The 14,430-nt window shown below is 49.7% G+C and overlaps 3 protein-coding genes and 1 long non-coding RNA gene across 6 annotated transcripts; 3 read left to right on the forward strand and 1 right to left on the reverse strand.

Annotated features, from left to right (window-relative positions):
• Window positions 1-755: 755 nt before the first annotated feature.
• On the forward strand, window positions 756-1,609 carry LOC123116399 (PRELI domain containing protein 3A-like). The gene has a single exon (XM_044537359.1). The coding sequence runs from the start codon at window positions 914-916 to the stop codon at window positions 1,514-1,516; it is 603 nt and encodes a 200-aa protein (XP_044393294.1). The 5' UTR covers window positions 756-913; the 3' UTR covers window positions 1,517-1,609.
• A 1,479-nt stretch (window positions 1,610-3,088) lies between these two features.
• On the forward strand, window positions 3,089-7,729 carry LOC123112390 (uncharacterized). 3 transcript variants are annotated; one of them, XR_006455439.1, is made up of 4 exons: window positions 3,092-3,680; window positions 6,110-6,187; window positions 6,344-6,422; window positions 7,234-7,729. It is a non-coding gene; the product is annotated as an uncharacterized lncRNA (long non-coding RNA). The 3 variants fall into 3 exon arrangements; XR_006455440.1 differs by having other exon boundaries at window positions 3,089-3,713; window positions 6,110-6,422; XR_006455438.1 differs by having other exon boundaries at window positions 3,089-3,680; window positions 6,110-6,422.
• Window positions 5,733-7,405, reverse strand: LOC123112389 (uncharacterized protein At2g29880). The gene is made up of 3 exons (XM_044533365.1): window positions 7,228-7,405; window positions 6,530-6,888; window positions 5,733-6,446 (listed from the first exon to the last, which is right to left on the reverse strand). Exons 2-3 carry the CDS (start codon window positions 6,881-6,883, stop codon window positions 5,913-5,915), a joined length of 888 nt encoding a protein of 295 aa, XP_044389300.1. The 5' UTR covers window positions 6,884-6,888; window positions 7,228-7,405; the 3' UTR covers window positions 5,733-5,912.
• Window positions 7,730-9,333: 1,604 nt separating the features above from the next.
• LOC123112391 (zinc finger A20 and AN1 domain-containing stress-associated protein 1) lies at window positions 9,334-10,337 on the forward strand. Its single transcript, XM_044533366.1, has one exon. The coding sequence runs from the start codon at window positions 9,592-9,594 to the stop codon at window positions 10,078-10,080; it is 489 nt and encodes a 162-aa protein (XP_044389301.1). The 5' UTR covers window positions 9,334-9,591; the 3' UTR covers window positions 10,081-10,337.
• Window positions 10,338-14,430: the final 4,093 nt, after the last annotated feature.

Below are 14,430 nucleotides of genomic sequence, written 5' to 3' on the forward strand. Positions count from 1 at the left end.
CACAAACATGGTACACACACGGGCTCATTACACCCTCTGTTTTTGCTAATCTCAACAAGGCTGGCTTGAGTATGGTGGCTCTGGATCATGAGGGACAGTGCACCCTCGCGTTCTACGAGCCCCCTTTTGGAGATCCCTTTTGGAGATTTTGATCCAGAGATGGCAGAAGCCTTAGCGCTTCGTCATGCGGGCTAGAGATGAACATTTCACGCATGTGACTTTCGCCTTTGATTGTTTCTCTCTGGTGCAATGAATCAATTCTAATATCCGAGACCGTTTGAACGTGGGCTCTGTGGTTATGGATATCAAACAAGCCGCCCTTAGCTTTCACATCTTCGGCCTTCAAGCATGTTCGTCGGCAATGTAATTTAGTGGCCCATGTTTTGGCCAACTCTTGTAAGAGTTCTATAGTTTGTTCTCTCTTTGGCACTCTGCTCCGGATCAGTGGCGGAGGCAGGAATGCATAGAATCGGATGTTGGGGAGGGCTGGCTGCACGCAATAGTAAAAAATTGTCACTGTTTATATGCATAATACTATAAAGTATATTAGGATGTTGGGGAGGGCCCAGGCCCTGGCTGGCCACCCCTTGCCTCCGTCCCTTTCCGGATTGTATCCGGTAGACCTTGTATGACTTTATTACTTAATCAAATCAATGAAATGCCGACGTTTTTCTTTAAAAAAAAAGTTGCACCCTCTGCCCGCCGATTCAGAAAAAAAGAAAAAACTCCCCCGCAGATGAATCCGAATATTCCTTCCATGGTTCGGATGCCTACGCTCTTTCCCCTTGGCCACAATTGCTTGCTATAGCTGTCCTAGACCCCTTCCCGCCCCATCGGTCCATCTCCATCGCTCTCTCCTTCTGCCTCGCCGGCCGGCCATCCCCTTGGATCTCGTCGCGGCACGGCAACGGCAATGGTGGTCTCGTACACGCAGGAGCACGTGTACCTCCACCCCTGGCACCGGGTCACCGCGGCGGCGTGGCGCAAGTTCACCGACCCGGCGGCGCGCGCCGCGCCGCTCTCCCACATCCTGGACGTGCAGACGCTGTCCCGGGACGTCGACCCGCGCGCCGGCCGGCTCCACGCCGTGCGTGCCATCGCGGGCCGGCCCCCGCCGCTCCCGTTCCTCCTCCGCGGCCTCGCGGCCACCGCCGGCGCCGGCGGCGTGGTGCTCTGCGTGGAGCGCACCTCCGTGGACGCGGCCGCGCGCGCCATGCGGGTGGTCTCCCGCAACGCCACCTTCCGGCGGCTGGTGGACGTGGAGGAGCGGTGCAGCTACGCGCCCCACCCGGAGCGGCCGGACGAGTGGACGGTGTTCACGCAGGAGACGAGCATCCGGTGCGCGCCGCTGGCGGCCGTGTCGGCCACGGTGGCCGAGATGGTGGAGCGGCGGTGCGCAGAGAGCTTCGCGCAGAACGCGGCCAAGGGGAAGGAGGTCGTCGAGAGGATCTGCGACGGCCTCGCGCTCGCCGACCACGTCCCAGGACCCTCCCCGGCCGAGGGAGAAGAACAGTAGAAGCAGAGCACGCTCGCTCTCTGTTACTGATGTAGTGATGTGTAAATACTGGCTGGGAGGCAATAAGAAGTGAAATTCTGTAAATTTGCAATATCCGTTGATCAATTTTTTTAGAAGAACAGGGAGGCTCCTCCCGGTTCCATTACTCGAATAAAACCACAAAGTCGTGCCATACATCAGCTCAACGAGAGTAGCAGTTCAGAAAAAGCGAAATGAAAAGAGAGTGCAATATGTTATTAGAATAAACGCTACAGACTTATGAATGTCCACTGGCATCAGACCGAGATACTAGGCGCATATCAGCTCCTGGAGGCCTTGCGAAGTCTTCAACGAAGGGGCTGCCACAGCTTGGGTTGACCAGTTCGCCGTCGGCGTCGATGTCGGGCTGGAGAAGGTGATCGCGTCAGTCTCCCGCTTCTTGAAAGAAGAAGTGAAGCCGGTGCTGTCGTAAGAGATCTTCAGTTTGTTTCATGGATCCACCAGAGGGGCTCCTAATGGTAACTCCCTCATCAGCCACTGATCAACAGGGGGCGGCGAACGCAAGATGATCTGAGAAGACCCCAGTCTCTCCGCATTCTTGTCTGTGGACAACACTATCCAGTTTTTGATAGTCCTTAGGACCAGCCTCGGCACCTGTTTAATTGAGATCCACAAGGTGTTATTGGAAAATGATAGAGTTTCTATATCCAAAAACACCAAAGCACCGCCGCGCTGACAGTGTTAAGAGCAGAATGTTTTCTATTAGATACCCAAAATACTGACTCAAAGTCAGTCCCAACATCTACCCCAAAATGATTTTTGACCAGCGGCCAAATCTGCCTAGCTACTATACAGTCAAAAAATAGGTGGGTACTTGGCAGCTTCCACTGTGATGTTGAGTTCTGATTCGTTGGCAGGAGCTGCGCCAAGTAGAGCAGCAGGGGTCAAATCATCGTCACAGGTGTTCTTTCGGGTAGTGGTGATCTTGAGTTTGTGATGACTAGGAGGAACCAGAGATTTCTTCTAGTGCGCCGCGTGTTGCCCCGGCGCCGTGCTAAGTGGCCGGCTGTGACTGTGAACAGCCGTGGCGACGACCAGATGGCACCACACCACACACACGCTAGGAGAAGATTCAGGATCGCCGCGTCTACTCCAGCACTCCTGTAGGACTAGCATATAGCGAGCGGCATCCTGTCCGAAAGAGGAGTAGCAGCAGTTGTGGTCAGTGCGCTGTTGAATTACCACTGAATGAGAAGGCGAGCCGAAAGACGATTCTACTTTACAGGGTACTCGCACAAGATATTTCCGCCTTTCGGGACACATATGTTCGGTCCCAGCCAGCCAGCCATATGATCCCCCGCATCAAGATATTGCTAGTGGCATGTACGACTTGATGCGGGTGACGTGTCGCACGATTAACAATCCAAATATACACATCAAGTGGTTGTTTGGATAGAGAATATTAGCGCCGAGTTTTAGGAAAGCAGGTTTTAAGCAGATTTTTTGGTAAACCGGTATTACTTATTTTTCGGTGCATAATCAATTTAAGCACACCTTTGTTTGGGTTATGGAAGGTGTGAAACCAGCGTACGCATATCCTTGTTTGGAGCCTGGTTCGCCTTTGACTATTCCCTCGCCTCTAGAAAAAAAAAATATCCGTTCTCCTACCCGTGAGCTCGTGGCCTTCCCAAAGCGCTCGTCACTTTCCCCAATTTGGCCGGACGGCAGCCTCCAAATCTCCGATTCGTCGTCGCCTTTGCCTCCGGCCAACACCACCACTTCTCGGCGGCTCGCCCTCTCCGTGTCCAGTTAATCACTGCTCGTCCCCAACTCGTAGAAGCCACAGCTCGCCTCCCCTCTGCCATGGACGACATGGCACACGCGCGACGCCGGCGGTCGATTTCCCTCGATGCCTAGGTTGCCGCCTCTATCTCCACTTCGTCCGTTCTTGCATAGGCTTTGTACGGCTTTGGTAGTCAGCCCGCCGGAGCCCAAAATAAGGACAGGGACATCGGTCTCGCCTGCGTCGTCGTCAAGCGCAAGCTCCTGGTGGATGCTCTGCTCCGTCCTTGGCGCCTTCGTCCTCATCGATGTCTCTACCATCATCAGCCTACTCCATGGCCTGCCATCAGACAAGTACATCCACGCTCTCAAGAAGGTGCTCCAATTCTTCAACCGCAGAAATGTGAGTACTACTTCACTTCACAGAGCCAAAAAGGTACCTGCTTGCCTATGAAAGATCTATTATCTTGGCATGTTCAGGTTCATATAGGCTAGCTGATTGATCTCACCAGAATTTATGTGCACAGAGTAGCTATTTAGTTCAGACTTACAAGTTCATTTTTCAGATTGTTACTACCTTACAAGGTTAGTAGCTTAGTCCTGTCTATTTAGTTCATCCATCTCACAAACTACAAAAGGCATAGAGAGCTTTTACTGACTGCTTCATTAGGTGAAAAGCGTGGCAAGAAATATTATTCAGCAGTGCGATCATCTCTAGCTGTAGAGATAGAGAGAGTGTGCTTGAATCTAAAGAGAATAGAAAGTTCCTGGACCTACCAAGGAATGAAAAGATATAATGATAAATATGCCGTGTATATGAAATAAAGATCAAAATAAATATTGCAGTTCTTAATCATCATCTTCTTCTTCCTGTGTGGTACGCCGTTGATGATAAGCCCACAACTGTTGAGCGATGCCTGCACGTAATCGCTCACCAGCAACTCGATCATCTTCTTGTACATTTGCTTGCCCTCGAACTTGTTGGTCACCTGTGTCAACATTTCCTTCTGTTCCCTCTTGTTCATAAAGCTGAAACAACTCATCATCCCTATCAACCTTCCTTATGAAATTATGGATGATGCAACAAGCCATAACAATTTGGACATGTTTTTTGTAAGGATAAGGGATTCCTCCATTCCTTGTTAATATTGGAAATCGAGCTTTTAGAACACCAAAAGTGCGTTCTACAACATTCCGTAGTTGTGCATGTAGATGGTTGAACAGATCCTTCTCACTACTATACCGACGATTAGTTCCACGAAAAGAACCAATGTGATAGCGATCTCCACGGTAGGGGGCAATAAATCTTGGAGTATTTGCGTAGCCCGAGTCAACGAGATAAAATTTACCTACATGTAAAGTTTGATATCACACTCAAATTTCTATCATATAATCATATGTTTGAGACAATGAAGATAAACTTTTACTTGCATGCATGTAAAATTCATGTATTTAATTTTTTACCTTCTGGAACAACAAAGCCACCATCTGTAACAGCCCACCGTAAAATGGCCTGATCCGATGCAGAACCTTCCCATCCAGCAGCCACATATAAAAATGTCATGTCAAATGACACTACTGCCATTACATTTTGAGAGGGATAACCATGCCTGTTTCTGTATGGAGTTTGCTTATCAAGCTTGATTTTTGCATTAATATGTGTCCCATCAATTGCTCCTATGCAGTTCTGTTGGTAAAATTGTAAATTAGAATGTAAGGTTTAAACTTTGATGCAAGTCATATGAAAAAGGAACATGTTCTTGAGATACGATATATACCTTGAAGTATGGGTAGTACCTTTCGTCGCCCAATATTTTTGTTGGAACTTTCATTAGCCGGATCAGTTATGCAAGCATCACGCAAACCATTTATGGCTTTTAAAACTCTCTTGAAGTGTCGACTAATTGTTTCCCCTAAATGTTGAAATCTATCCTGGAGAACACGATTCCTAACATTGTGCCCAATTGTATGTAGAAATATCACTAGTTGTTCATTCACATCCATCCGCTTTGTATCCGTAAGTAAATTCCTCTCGCACAATGCATCTCGCAGTAAGCAGAAGGTGTGCTTATCAACGCGAAGTTGTTCATAAAATCTAACTGGATGCCCTTCTAACCACTCTTTAGTTTTCTGAGCACCAGTTAATTTGGAAGTATTACGTGGTGTTTTGAATAGTCTTCCGAACATCACATATTGAAAAAGTGACACTACAGAAATATTATGAATAACCATCTGCTCAGAATCAGAATATTCTTCATTTGCCATATCTTCCATCACTGTCCTTTAGCTGATAGATACACTTTCTGTTAAATGGCGGGATAAGAATCATGTAATGAGCGAAAGAATGACATTGCATCATTGTTGTGTGAAACTAATCAGCATAAATGAAATGTATGCCATCAATTTTATATTTTGGGTTCTTTATTGATCTGAAGAACATACATATATATAACTCCAAATATCAAGGGTAGGAATTTATAATTGGATCATATAATTAACAAGCAGCACCAACCAAACAAATACATAAATTTCCAACTGACATTGATTGTTTGAAAACAAAATTACAGAAGGATTAATGAAAAATTGCACATATGACTTAATCTCAACACTCAAAGGTACGCTACAAGAAAAAGAACTACGCATTGTCAACCCAAAGAGACCGAGTCTCTTCATCCATCTCCACGAAAATCGCCCTTTTATTGGCATGTTCAAATGCTTCTGCAGCTTTCAATTTTTTATTTGCCTCAAGTCCAGGCATGCTATTTAATATCTTCATACATGCTTTGACTGAGTAAGCTTCTATCTGTTGTGCTGCATTTTTCTTTGATTCAGCGATGATGAGTGATGCGTCCGCTAGGCGATCAATTGCGTTTATAGCATCATCAGCTGATCGCTTATGCCCCTTTGAAGGTTCTTGTGATCCACTTGCATTGCACTTCTTCTTTTTCTCTGCCTTATTGCTATTAGGCTTCTTAGGACAATCAATAGTGGAATCATTTATTTCATCAGATTCTACTTGTACTACCTCATTCAGATCAATATGTGCTTCACCTTTCCCTTTGCTAGATACAGCACCTAGTCCGGATGCAGTAGAGCTCGCACATATGTCTTGCAGGTCTATCCAACTAGGCCACACTTTATCACGGTATTCTTGAATATTCTTATCCTTCTGCAGTTTGTAAGTTCATTGTTAGTGTACTGGTCAAGTGTATGATATGGCAATTACATAAAAATTAATATGCTTAAACTTACCAAAATGAGTTCCGCCCATTTTTCTTCTGGAGCTTTGATCATTTTGTCATCGTCATCCCAACCAAATCCTGTGTGTTTTAGAAGTCTGTCCATGGTAGCATAACAACTCCTGTAGTACTTATGACGATTTTTTATTTGTTGCAACTCAAGTTTGTCTACCTTTGACTCATTGAACTGTTCTAGGATTTCACGCCATGCTTTTTTTGTGTATCCTGTTCCTTCCTTCCCTCCATTTATAGTTTGATCTTTTAGTATGTTCAGCAATATTTTGTCCTCTGAAGATTTCCATGTGTGGCGCTTTGTGACCTGCTTATCGGTCTTTTCCTTCTTAATACTTTTGATTTGGTCATCCATATTTCCTAAAGGGAAATAAAGCCATAAAATGATTACTAGTTAAATCATGTAGGTTACGCGAATACTGCAATCTTTGTTACCTTTGGCACTAATTATGATCTAAGGAAATTATCATGAAGGGCATTGCATCTACAAGGATGGCCTATACTGTAGTAAAAACAAGAACCTGCCAATTTATATATGTGTCTAATCTATAGGAATAATTGGATATTCATAACTCAAGTAAACACACAGATGGTACAGATTTGCAATTTCAGTTTCGTAGTTGCACTCATGTACTTAAAGCATGAACCTTCTCGCTACAAATTTCAGTATGTTGATCAGTTCATGATTATGGAAGTTACCTGTAGGATGACGAATCTGCAAATTGAATGCTGCTGATGAAAACAAGTTCACGAAGAGATCCCTTGTCTTCCCAGCAGCGGCCAACTGCCAGTAATCGGTGTTCCCAGCCTAGCGCCGGCGGCCAGGGAATCGATGATCACAACAGGTGTTAGCGGCTAGCCATTGAACTAGGTTTCCAGATCTGTTTTGCCGAGGTTTGTTCTACCACCGTCCAGTTTATATAGAAGCGATGGAAACAATGGCGCGTGGAAGTGGCTGCGGGAGGGAAGAAATGGCGCCAATAAGTTTGTTGAGGGAGGAGCGGAGAGAAAAAAGTTTATTACCGAGAGTTTTCTGTAATCTTGTTTTCTCAAAAACGAGTATTAGTCGTTTTTGATAAAACGCAGTTTTCTGGCTTTGTGGAAACCGAATTTTAGATATCCATGCTTTTGTTGAAGGCCCCAAACATGGTTTTAGTTTGTTGGGCGGTTATATGAGCTCACGGAAAACTAGTTTGGCTAATCCAACGTATCCAAACAAGGGGACCGGCCGGCTGTTCTTCGGTCCTCATGCACTCGAAGCTAAGCTAGGATATTATTCGTCGACGGAAAACGGCCCTGCAAGCTGCAAGAGAATCCCGGCGAGCATTAACCTCCTTGACGTGTCGGCCATGCGAGCCGCACACGTCTCGGCTTCCTTCTAGACATGCGCCAGCCTCTCAAAGAAAATGTTGTGTACGTGGCACCCGGCACTTCATCATTAAACTAAGCTAGAATCGGGCAAAAGCAAGTGAGCCAATCAACCGGTTTGAGTTAAATTAAGCTAGAATCATAGCAAATCAAATGGTGCAACGAACCAATCATGAACCACGTAGTACGAAAAACACGCCGGTTTGCGTTGGGTGGTGGGCGGTCGGGAGGCGCTGCGGACCGGTCAAGACGCTGTCGGCAGCGTGCACATTTAATCGTCATCGTCACGGGCACGGCCGCCTCCCAACCTCTGCAACTAGCATAGCTAGACAGGCATCAGCCGTGGGATTAGCCGTCCGCGGAAATGATACGGCCGCCGAATTTCTGCTCGCCGCGATGCGACCTTGGCTTCGTGCGGCTGCTGTCTCCGGGCCGGCCGGGAGAATCTGCTGGATTGCTTATCCAGTTCGCTCTGCTGTTGGCCTGTCTGTTCCTGATTTGCCGCCGCGCCCTACCGACCGAATTCAGCACCAGAAGACTAGCTAATGGAAGTTTTTTTTTCCTTAAAAAAAAGTTAGTAGCAGCTAGCCGGGATGCGTGGGCAGAATGGCCCGGCCGTGCGGTTGGGACTATGCACGAGTTTGCCGTGTCGACACTCAAATCGGATCGTAATTGAGTATTCCCGTCTAGCGATATTTTCTACTAGTACTATTAGCGATAAGATAAACGAATGGGCGAGAGGTGAAGAGGGGAGCAGCCGTGCTAATCCGGACAGCTCAGAGGCGGACAAGGACGGGGCGCCGATCCAGCTTCCCTTAATTTTATCCCGACCCTGGCCGCAACGTGCGGGCTATGGTATGGTGGTACGTACGTACGGAAGAAGCCGCGACGACGCCTTCCAAGTTCCAACTCGCAGGCCCCGACAAGCCGACGCGCCCGATGGTTTGGCCCGGTGGTTTCGTCCCAAATTCCCAGCCATCTTCTCGCTCGCTTTCGGCCGCCATACTAGTCAGCTTCGGGCGGCGGCTACTTGCTCCCCCACACGGCGCGGCCGGCCGTGCGGGTCCAACCAGCACACGACACACACGGCCCGTCCGTGCCCACGAAGCGCCACCTGACCATCCTACCCCTCCTTCGCACCTACGCGACGTCCGTGCGTGCTCCGGCGCCCCTCTGGATCCAGCCCAGTTGACCCTTCTCCCCACCACCCGCGGCCACGGGCGTCGCACGTCGCTCACGTTTCTTCCATGGAGGGCCTAAACGGGCGTGCCTTTACCGGCCTGCAGCACAGCCGTCGCTTTTCGGGGGCGGCCACTGACCGAAACGGAGGGCAGCGTCGCCCATTTACGCGAGCCCCCGGGTGACGCGAGGCCAAAACCGGAAATCCCAACCCAAGACGCGGAGGGAGACGGCAGCTGGGCAGGTCGTTATCGCCTCCTCCTCCAGGGAGCGCGTCCCCGTCCGTCTCCCGCCTAGCCCTCGGCACCGATAAAAAGGGCCCCGGTCTCCCCTCCATTCCCCACCCACGCCCATCCAATTCTCCTCTCGGCCTCTCCTCCTCTCCTCGCATCGGCCTCCCGATCCCTCACAGACCACCCGCGGCGCGCACACGCCCGGACCTCCTACCGGCCGGCACCGGTTCAACCAACAAACCAGCCCAGGCACCTCCGGCCGCGCGTGCGTGTTTGACATACCATGGCGCAGCGGGATCACAAGCAGGAGGAGCCCACGGAGCTGCGGGCGCCGGAGATCACGCTCTGCGCCAACAGCTGCGGCTTCCCCGGCAACCCGGCCACGCAGAACCTCTGCCAGAACTGCTTCTTGGCCGGACCAGCGTCCACGTCGCCTTCTTCCTCCTCCTCTTCTCTGCCGGGCGTGTCCGCGCCGACCCCCGTCATCGACAGGCCTAGGCCGGCGCCGTTGGAGGCGGAGCTGGCACGCCCGGCAGTTGACCGCGCTCCGGCGACGGAGGCGAAGCCGGCGAGGACGTCGGTGAACCGGTGCTCCAGCTGCCGGAAGCGGGTGGGGCTGACGGGGTTCCGGTGCCGGTGCGGCGACATGTTCTGCGGTGAGCATCGGTACTCGGACCGGCACGGGTGCAGCTACGACTACAAGGCCGCCGCCCGGGACGCCATCGCCAGGGACAACCCCGTGGTGCGCGCCGCCAAGATCGTCAGGTTCTGAGAAGAGGAAAGGAAAAAGAATCCAGAACCCCTGCCGAGGCATAGCAAAGAATCATCTCATCGAGGCCGTGGACCGCCGTGCGCTAGTATTATGCTGTTGTTCTCCGGAGTGTTTCCCTTTCTAATTAAAAAAATCTTTATTTATTGGAAAAAATGGGAGGTAAAGATGTGGATGGAAAGGAAAGAATAGCGTGTGTAATGTAATACCAACGGGTGGTTGAGGCCGAGGAGCAAGCAATGAAATGGATTGGATGTGTATGTGTATGTGTGCGCTCCACGTTATAATCTCGCCAATTCTTTGCGCAGAATTATTTGGCATTTGACATCACATTATTCATACAGAAATAAGTGTACCCCTGCGGCCATGATTGATCAATCATCAATCATTGATGGAATCAAAATGAGTAGCAGCAGCGGCCTGATTGCCGGGCATTTGGGTCCATGGCATGTTTAAGTGGGATATTTAATCGGAACAGGTGGTAGCCTGTCTTCGCTTTCGCGTTTGTTTGGCCGTCCGCACGCACCACTCCATTTTTATGGCTTGATTCCTGGACAAAATACGCAGGGCGTAAAGCAGGGGCTGGAACGCTGGGTGCGATTTTTTAGTGGGTGGGAATCGATCGGATCGCGGTGTGGTTGGGCCGTGGTGGCACGGTTGCTATCGTGCGGACGCCGCCACATGGCTCGACCCGGGAGGATACGCATGCGATTTCAACTCTCGCTCTTCTTTTTCCTCCTCCCTGCTGCCCTGCTCGTGATTGATGGGCATGGGCCGGTCGTCTTTTCCGACTGCTGACTCGTTCCTGATTAATCTTTGGCCTGTCTGCTGATGGTAGGCGAGTTGTGCTTGTTCACGCCTGCGTAAGTAAAGACTGGTAAGGATCCTATCGGGACTGCTAGCTCCCTCTGATGTGATTGTACAGCCAAGTGGCAACTGGAGCCTTGATCTTCACTGCACTACGTTGACAAAGACAAAACATGAAAAATCCTTAGTATGTGGAATCTCCAGACCCGTATCGTATCTAGGTGCATCGACAACTTCTCTGATGAGATGAGTAATACGTGGTGCGCAATTCGTGCCCCTGTTTAAATAATCCTAAATCCTAAAAAATGCAGCTGTGCTCGTTTGTCTTCTCGAGCACACACGTCTCGGCGCCGTTGGATTCGTATCGTGCAGCACGTACATACACTAAGTGTGGCGCCAGGTGTCGCCTTGTCGGAGTGACGTGGGCCCATGGCATGTTTAAGTGGGATATTTAAATTGGCATTTGGGCCCATGGCTAGGCATTTGGGCCCATGGCATGTTTAAGTGGGATATTTAAATTGGAATAGGTGGTATGTCCTCGCTTGATACCAGCGGCCGCATGGTAGCAGCAAGTTGCGGCGGAAGGAGCACCAGTACCGGAGACGCGGCAGAGGAGGAACGACGCGCGCGCGGCCGTTGTTCGGTTGGCGCAGAGGGGCAAAATTGCGGCCAACAAATCACTGGTAAGCCCATCGATCTCTTCTGCTCTGTTAGACTGTGTTCAATATTTAACGGAAGTGAGGTGGCGACGGCGGCGGCGGGTGTTAGGGTTTTGGGCGGAAGCGTACGTAACCTAGCGTGATACCATGTAAGACAATAGGTTTAGGGGGAAACCGGCACAACCCTCTAGGGGTGGCCTATCACATATATATAATGAGTAGGATACAACAAAAATCTGATGTGCTCAATATTTTGTTCAGTCTCAAAAACATGTTAAACGCCTTCTCAAGCACAAAATTGTTCATGTCTAGTCGGACTAGGGGGGGGGGCGAGTATCGCAACCTCAACTCCGTCTTTCAGTCGCTTGGGATCGCTCACCGTTTAGCATGTCCACATACACATCGGCAGAATGGTTCAGTAGAATGTAAGCATCGCCACATCATTGAAACTGGTATTACTCTTTTGGCTCATGCATCTGTTCTGTTTCGGTTTTGGAGTGATGCTCTCACCACTTCATGCTTTCTTATCAACCGTACTCCCACTCATGTTTTGAACATGAAGACTCCCATTGAAGTTCTTCTTAATGAACAACCAGACTACACCTTCTTCAAGGTGTTTGGGTGTGCTTGCTGGCCCATCTCCGTCCATATAACAAGCGTAAGCTCGAGTTTTGTTCCAAGAAGTGTGTCTTTCTTGGTTATAGCTCTCTTCATAAAGGATACAAATGTCTTCATGTCCGCACTAATCGTGTCTATATATCTCGGGATGTCGTGTTTGATGAGCATGTTTTTCCCTTTGCCAAACTCCCTATGTCTACTGCCGAACCACCACCCATGCATTCATCCTCTGTTGCTTCTGACCAATTTGATGATGTTGCATCTTCTCCAATATTGTTGCCTAATCATGGTGCAGGCACTGGTCGTGGGGCTCGTTTGGAGATTTTAGAGGCACCATCGCCTCCTTCGTCATCATCGCCTTCCTCGTCGGCACCATCAGCTGTGCACGACGATCATATGGCGCCACTACATGGCCTCGGTCCGCGTGCCCATGCACGACCGATCGATGCCCCAGTTTTGTCGCCCGCTTCATCGCCTCTGGCCCCAGGGCCGGCATTGCCGCGGCCTCAGCCCGCGACCCTGGTCGTGCCAACGGCGTCTGGGCCGGCCTCGCCCGTCCCCGCCTCGTCACCAACAGCGACTCGGCCAGCCTCGCCCGCACCCGCCTCGCCTATGGCATCTGGGCCATCGCCATCGGGGCTGGCCTCGCCCGGGCCGGTTTCAGCGCCATGCAGCCCGGAGCCGTCTGGCATCGGCTCCCCTGAGGCGTCGCCTGGTCCCACGACACCACCGTCGCCCTCGTCCAATACTGTTGCTGCTAGCTCCTTTAGCGTCGTGATACGTCTCCAACGTATCTATAATTTATGAAGCATTCATGCTATTATATTATCTATTTTGGATGTTTACAGGCTTATTATACACTTTTATATTATTTTTGGGACTAACCTATTAACCGGAGGCCCAACCCATATTGTTGTTTTTTGCCTATTTCAGTGTTTCGAAGAAAAGGAATGTCAAATGGAGTCCAAACGGAATGAAACCTTCGGGAGCGTGATTTTTGGAACAAACGTGATCCAGGAGACGTGGAGCTGAAGTCAGGGAAGCTTCAAGGAGGCCACGAGGCAGGGGGCGCGCCCATCCCCCTGGGCGCGCCCTGCACCCTCGTGGGCCCCTCATGGCTCCCCTGACCGACTTCTTTCGCCTATATAAGTCCATATACCCTAAAACCTTCGAGGAGCACAATAGATCGGGAGTTCCGCCGCCGCAAGCCTCTGTAGCCACCAAAAACCAATCGGGACCTGTTCCGGCACCATGCCGGAGGGTGAATCCCTCACTGGTGGCCATCTTCATCATCCCGGCGCTCTCCGTGATGAGTAGGGAGTAGTTCACCCTCGGGGCTGAGGGTATGTACCAATAGCTATGTGTTTGATCTCTCTCTCTTGTGTTCTTGATTTGGCACGATCTTGATGTATCGCAAGCTTTGCTATTATAGTTGGATCTGATGATGTTTCTCCCCGTCTACTCTCTTGTAATGGATTGAGTTTTCCCTCTGAAGTTATATTATCGGATTGAGTCTTTAAGGATTTGAGAACACTTGATGTATGTCTTGCCATGCTTATCTGTGGTGAAAATGGGTTAGTCACGTGATCAACTTGATGTATGTTTTTGTCGTGGATTTGTCACGGCAGATGTCCTAGCGAAAGGACTTAGTCGTGGAGCCATCGCTACGAGTTTACTTGAAGGGGTTAAAGAGGACACAAAGACACGAGGGGTTTATACTAGTTCAGCCCCTTCGATGAAGGTAAAAGCCTACGTCTAGTTGTGATGGAATTGATGTGGTCTCGATGGCTAGGGAGCAAACAAGCTTTGCCCAGACTCGAGTTGTTGTCGTTGTCTCCCTTGAACCGCCGCCGGGTCGTCCCCTTATATACACGGGTGACGCCCGTCGGTCCATAGAGTCCCAACCGGTTCATATTCGTATCCCGGTTGGTATCTCTCTATTCCTAACTTACAATACAAGTTATACATCAGGTCGGTTTACGGCTACAGATTCTAAACCGGCTATAGGCCTTGGGCCTTCACCTGCTTATACCACTATGAAGTTAACCCGGCCCAAGTAGGCCGGTTTATGCCTAGTGGCAATATCCCCAACATTAGGCCCTAGATTGATTTGAACTGGTTCATGTCAATCCTTCACACAATCTTGCATCTTGGATATCTTCTGGTAATTGGTAAACCTTCATGTCATCATCATTTTCGGTTGCTGTAAACCGGCATGACGTCATCAGTTTTGGTTACTATAAACCGGCATGACGTCATCATGAAATTT

This window comes from Triticum aestivum, chromosome 5B, assembly GCF_018294505.1.
Source record: "Triticum aestivum cultivar Chinese Spring chromosome 5B, IWGSC CS RefSeq v2.1, whole genome shotgun sequence".
NCBI classification, from domain to species: Eukaryota; Viridiplantae; Streptophyta; class Magnoliopsida; order Poales; family Poaceae; genus Triticum; species Triticum aestivum.

Coding starts and splice junctions, on each gene's coding strand:
- LOC123112389 (XM_044533365.1), bottom strand. CDS start 6,883: ATGGATGACCAAATCAAAAGTATTAAGAAGGAAAAGACCGATAAGCAG. Junction 6,447..6,529: donor AATGGGCGGAACTCATTTTG/GTAAGTTTAAGC, acceptor TACAAACTGCAG/AAGGATAAGAATATTCAAGA.
- LOC123112391 (XM_044533366.1), top strand. CDS start 9,592: ATGGCGCAGCGGGATCACAAGCAGGAGGAGCCCACGGAGCTGCGGGCG.
- LOC123116399 (XM_044537359.1), top strand. CDS start 914: ATGGTGGTCTCGTACACGCAGGAGCACGTGTACCTCCACCCCTGGCAC.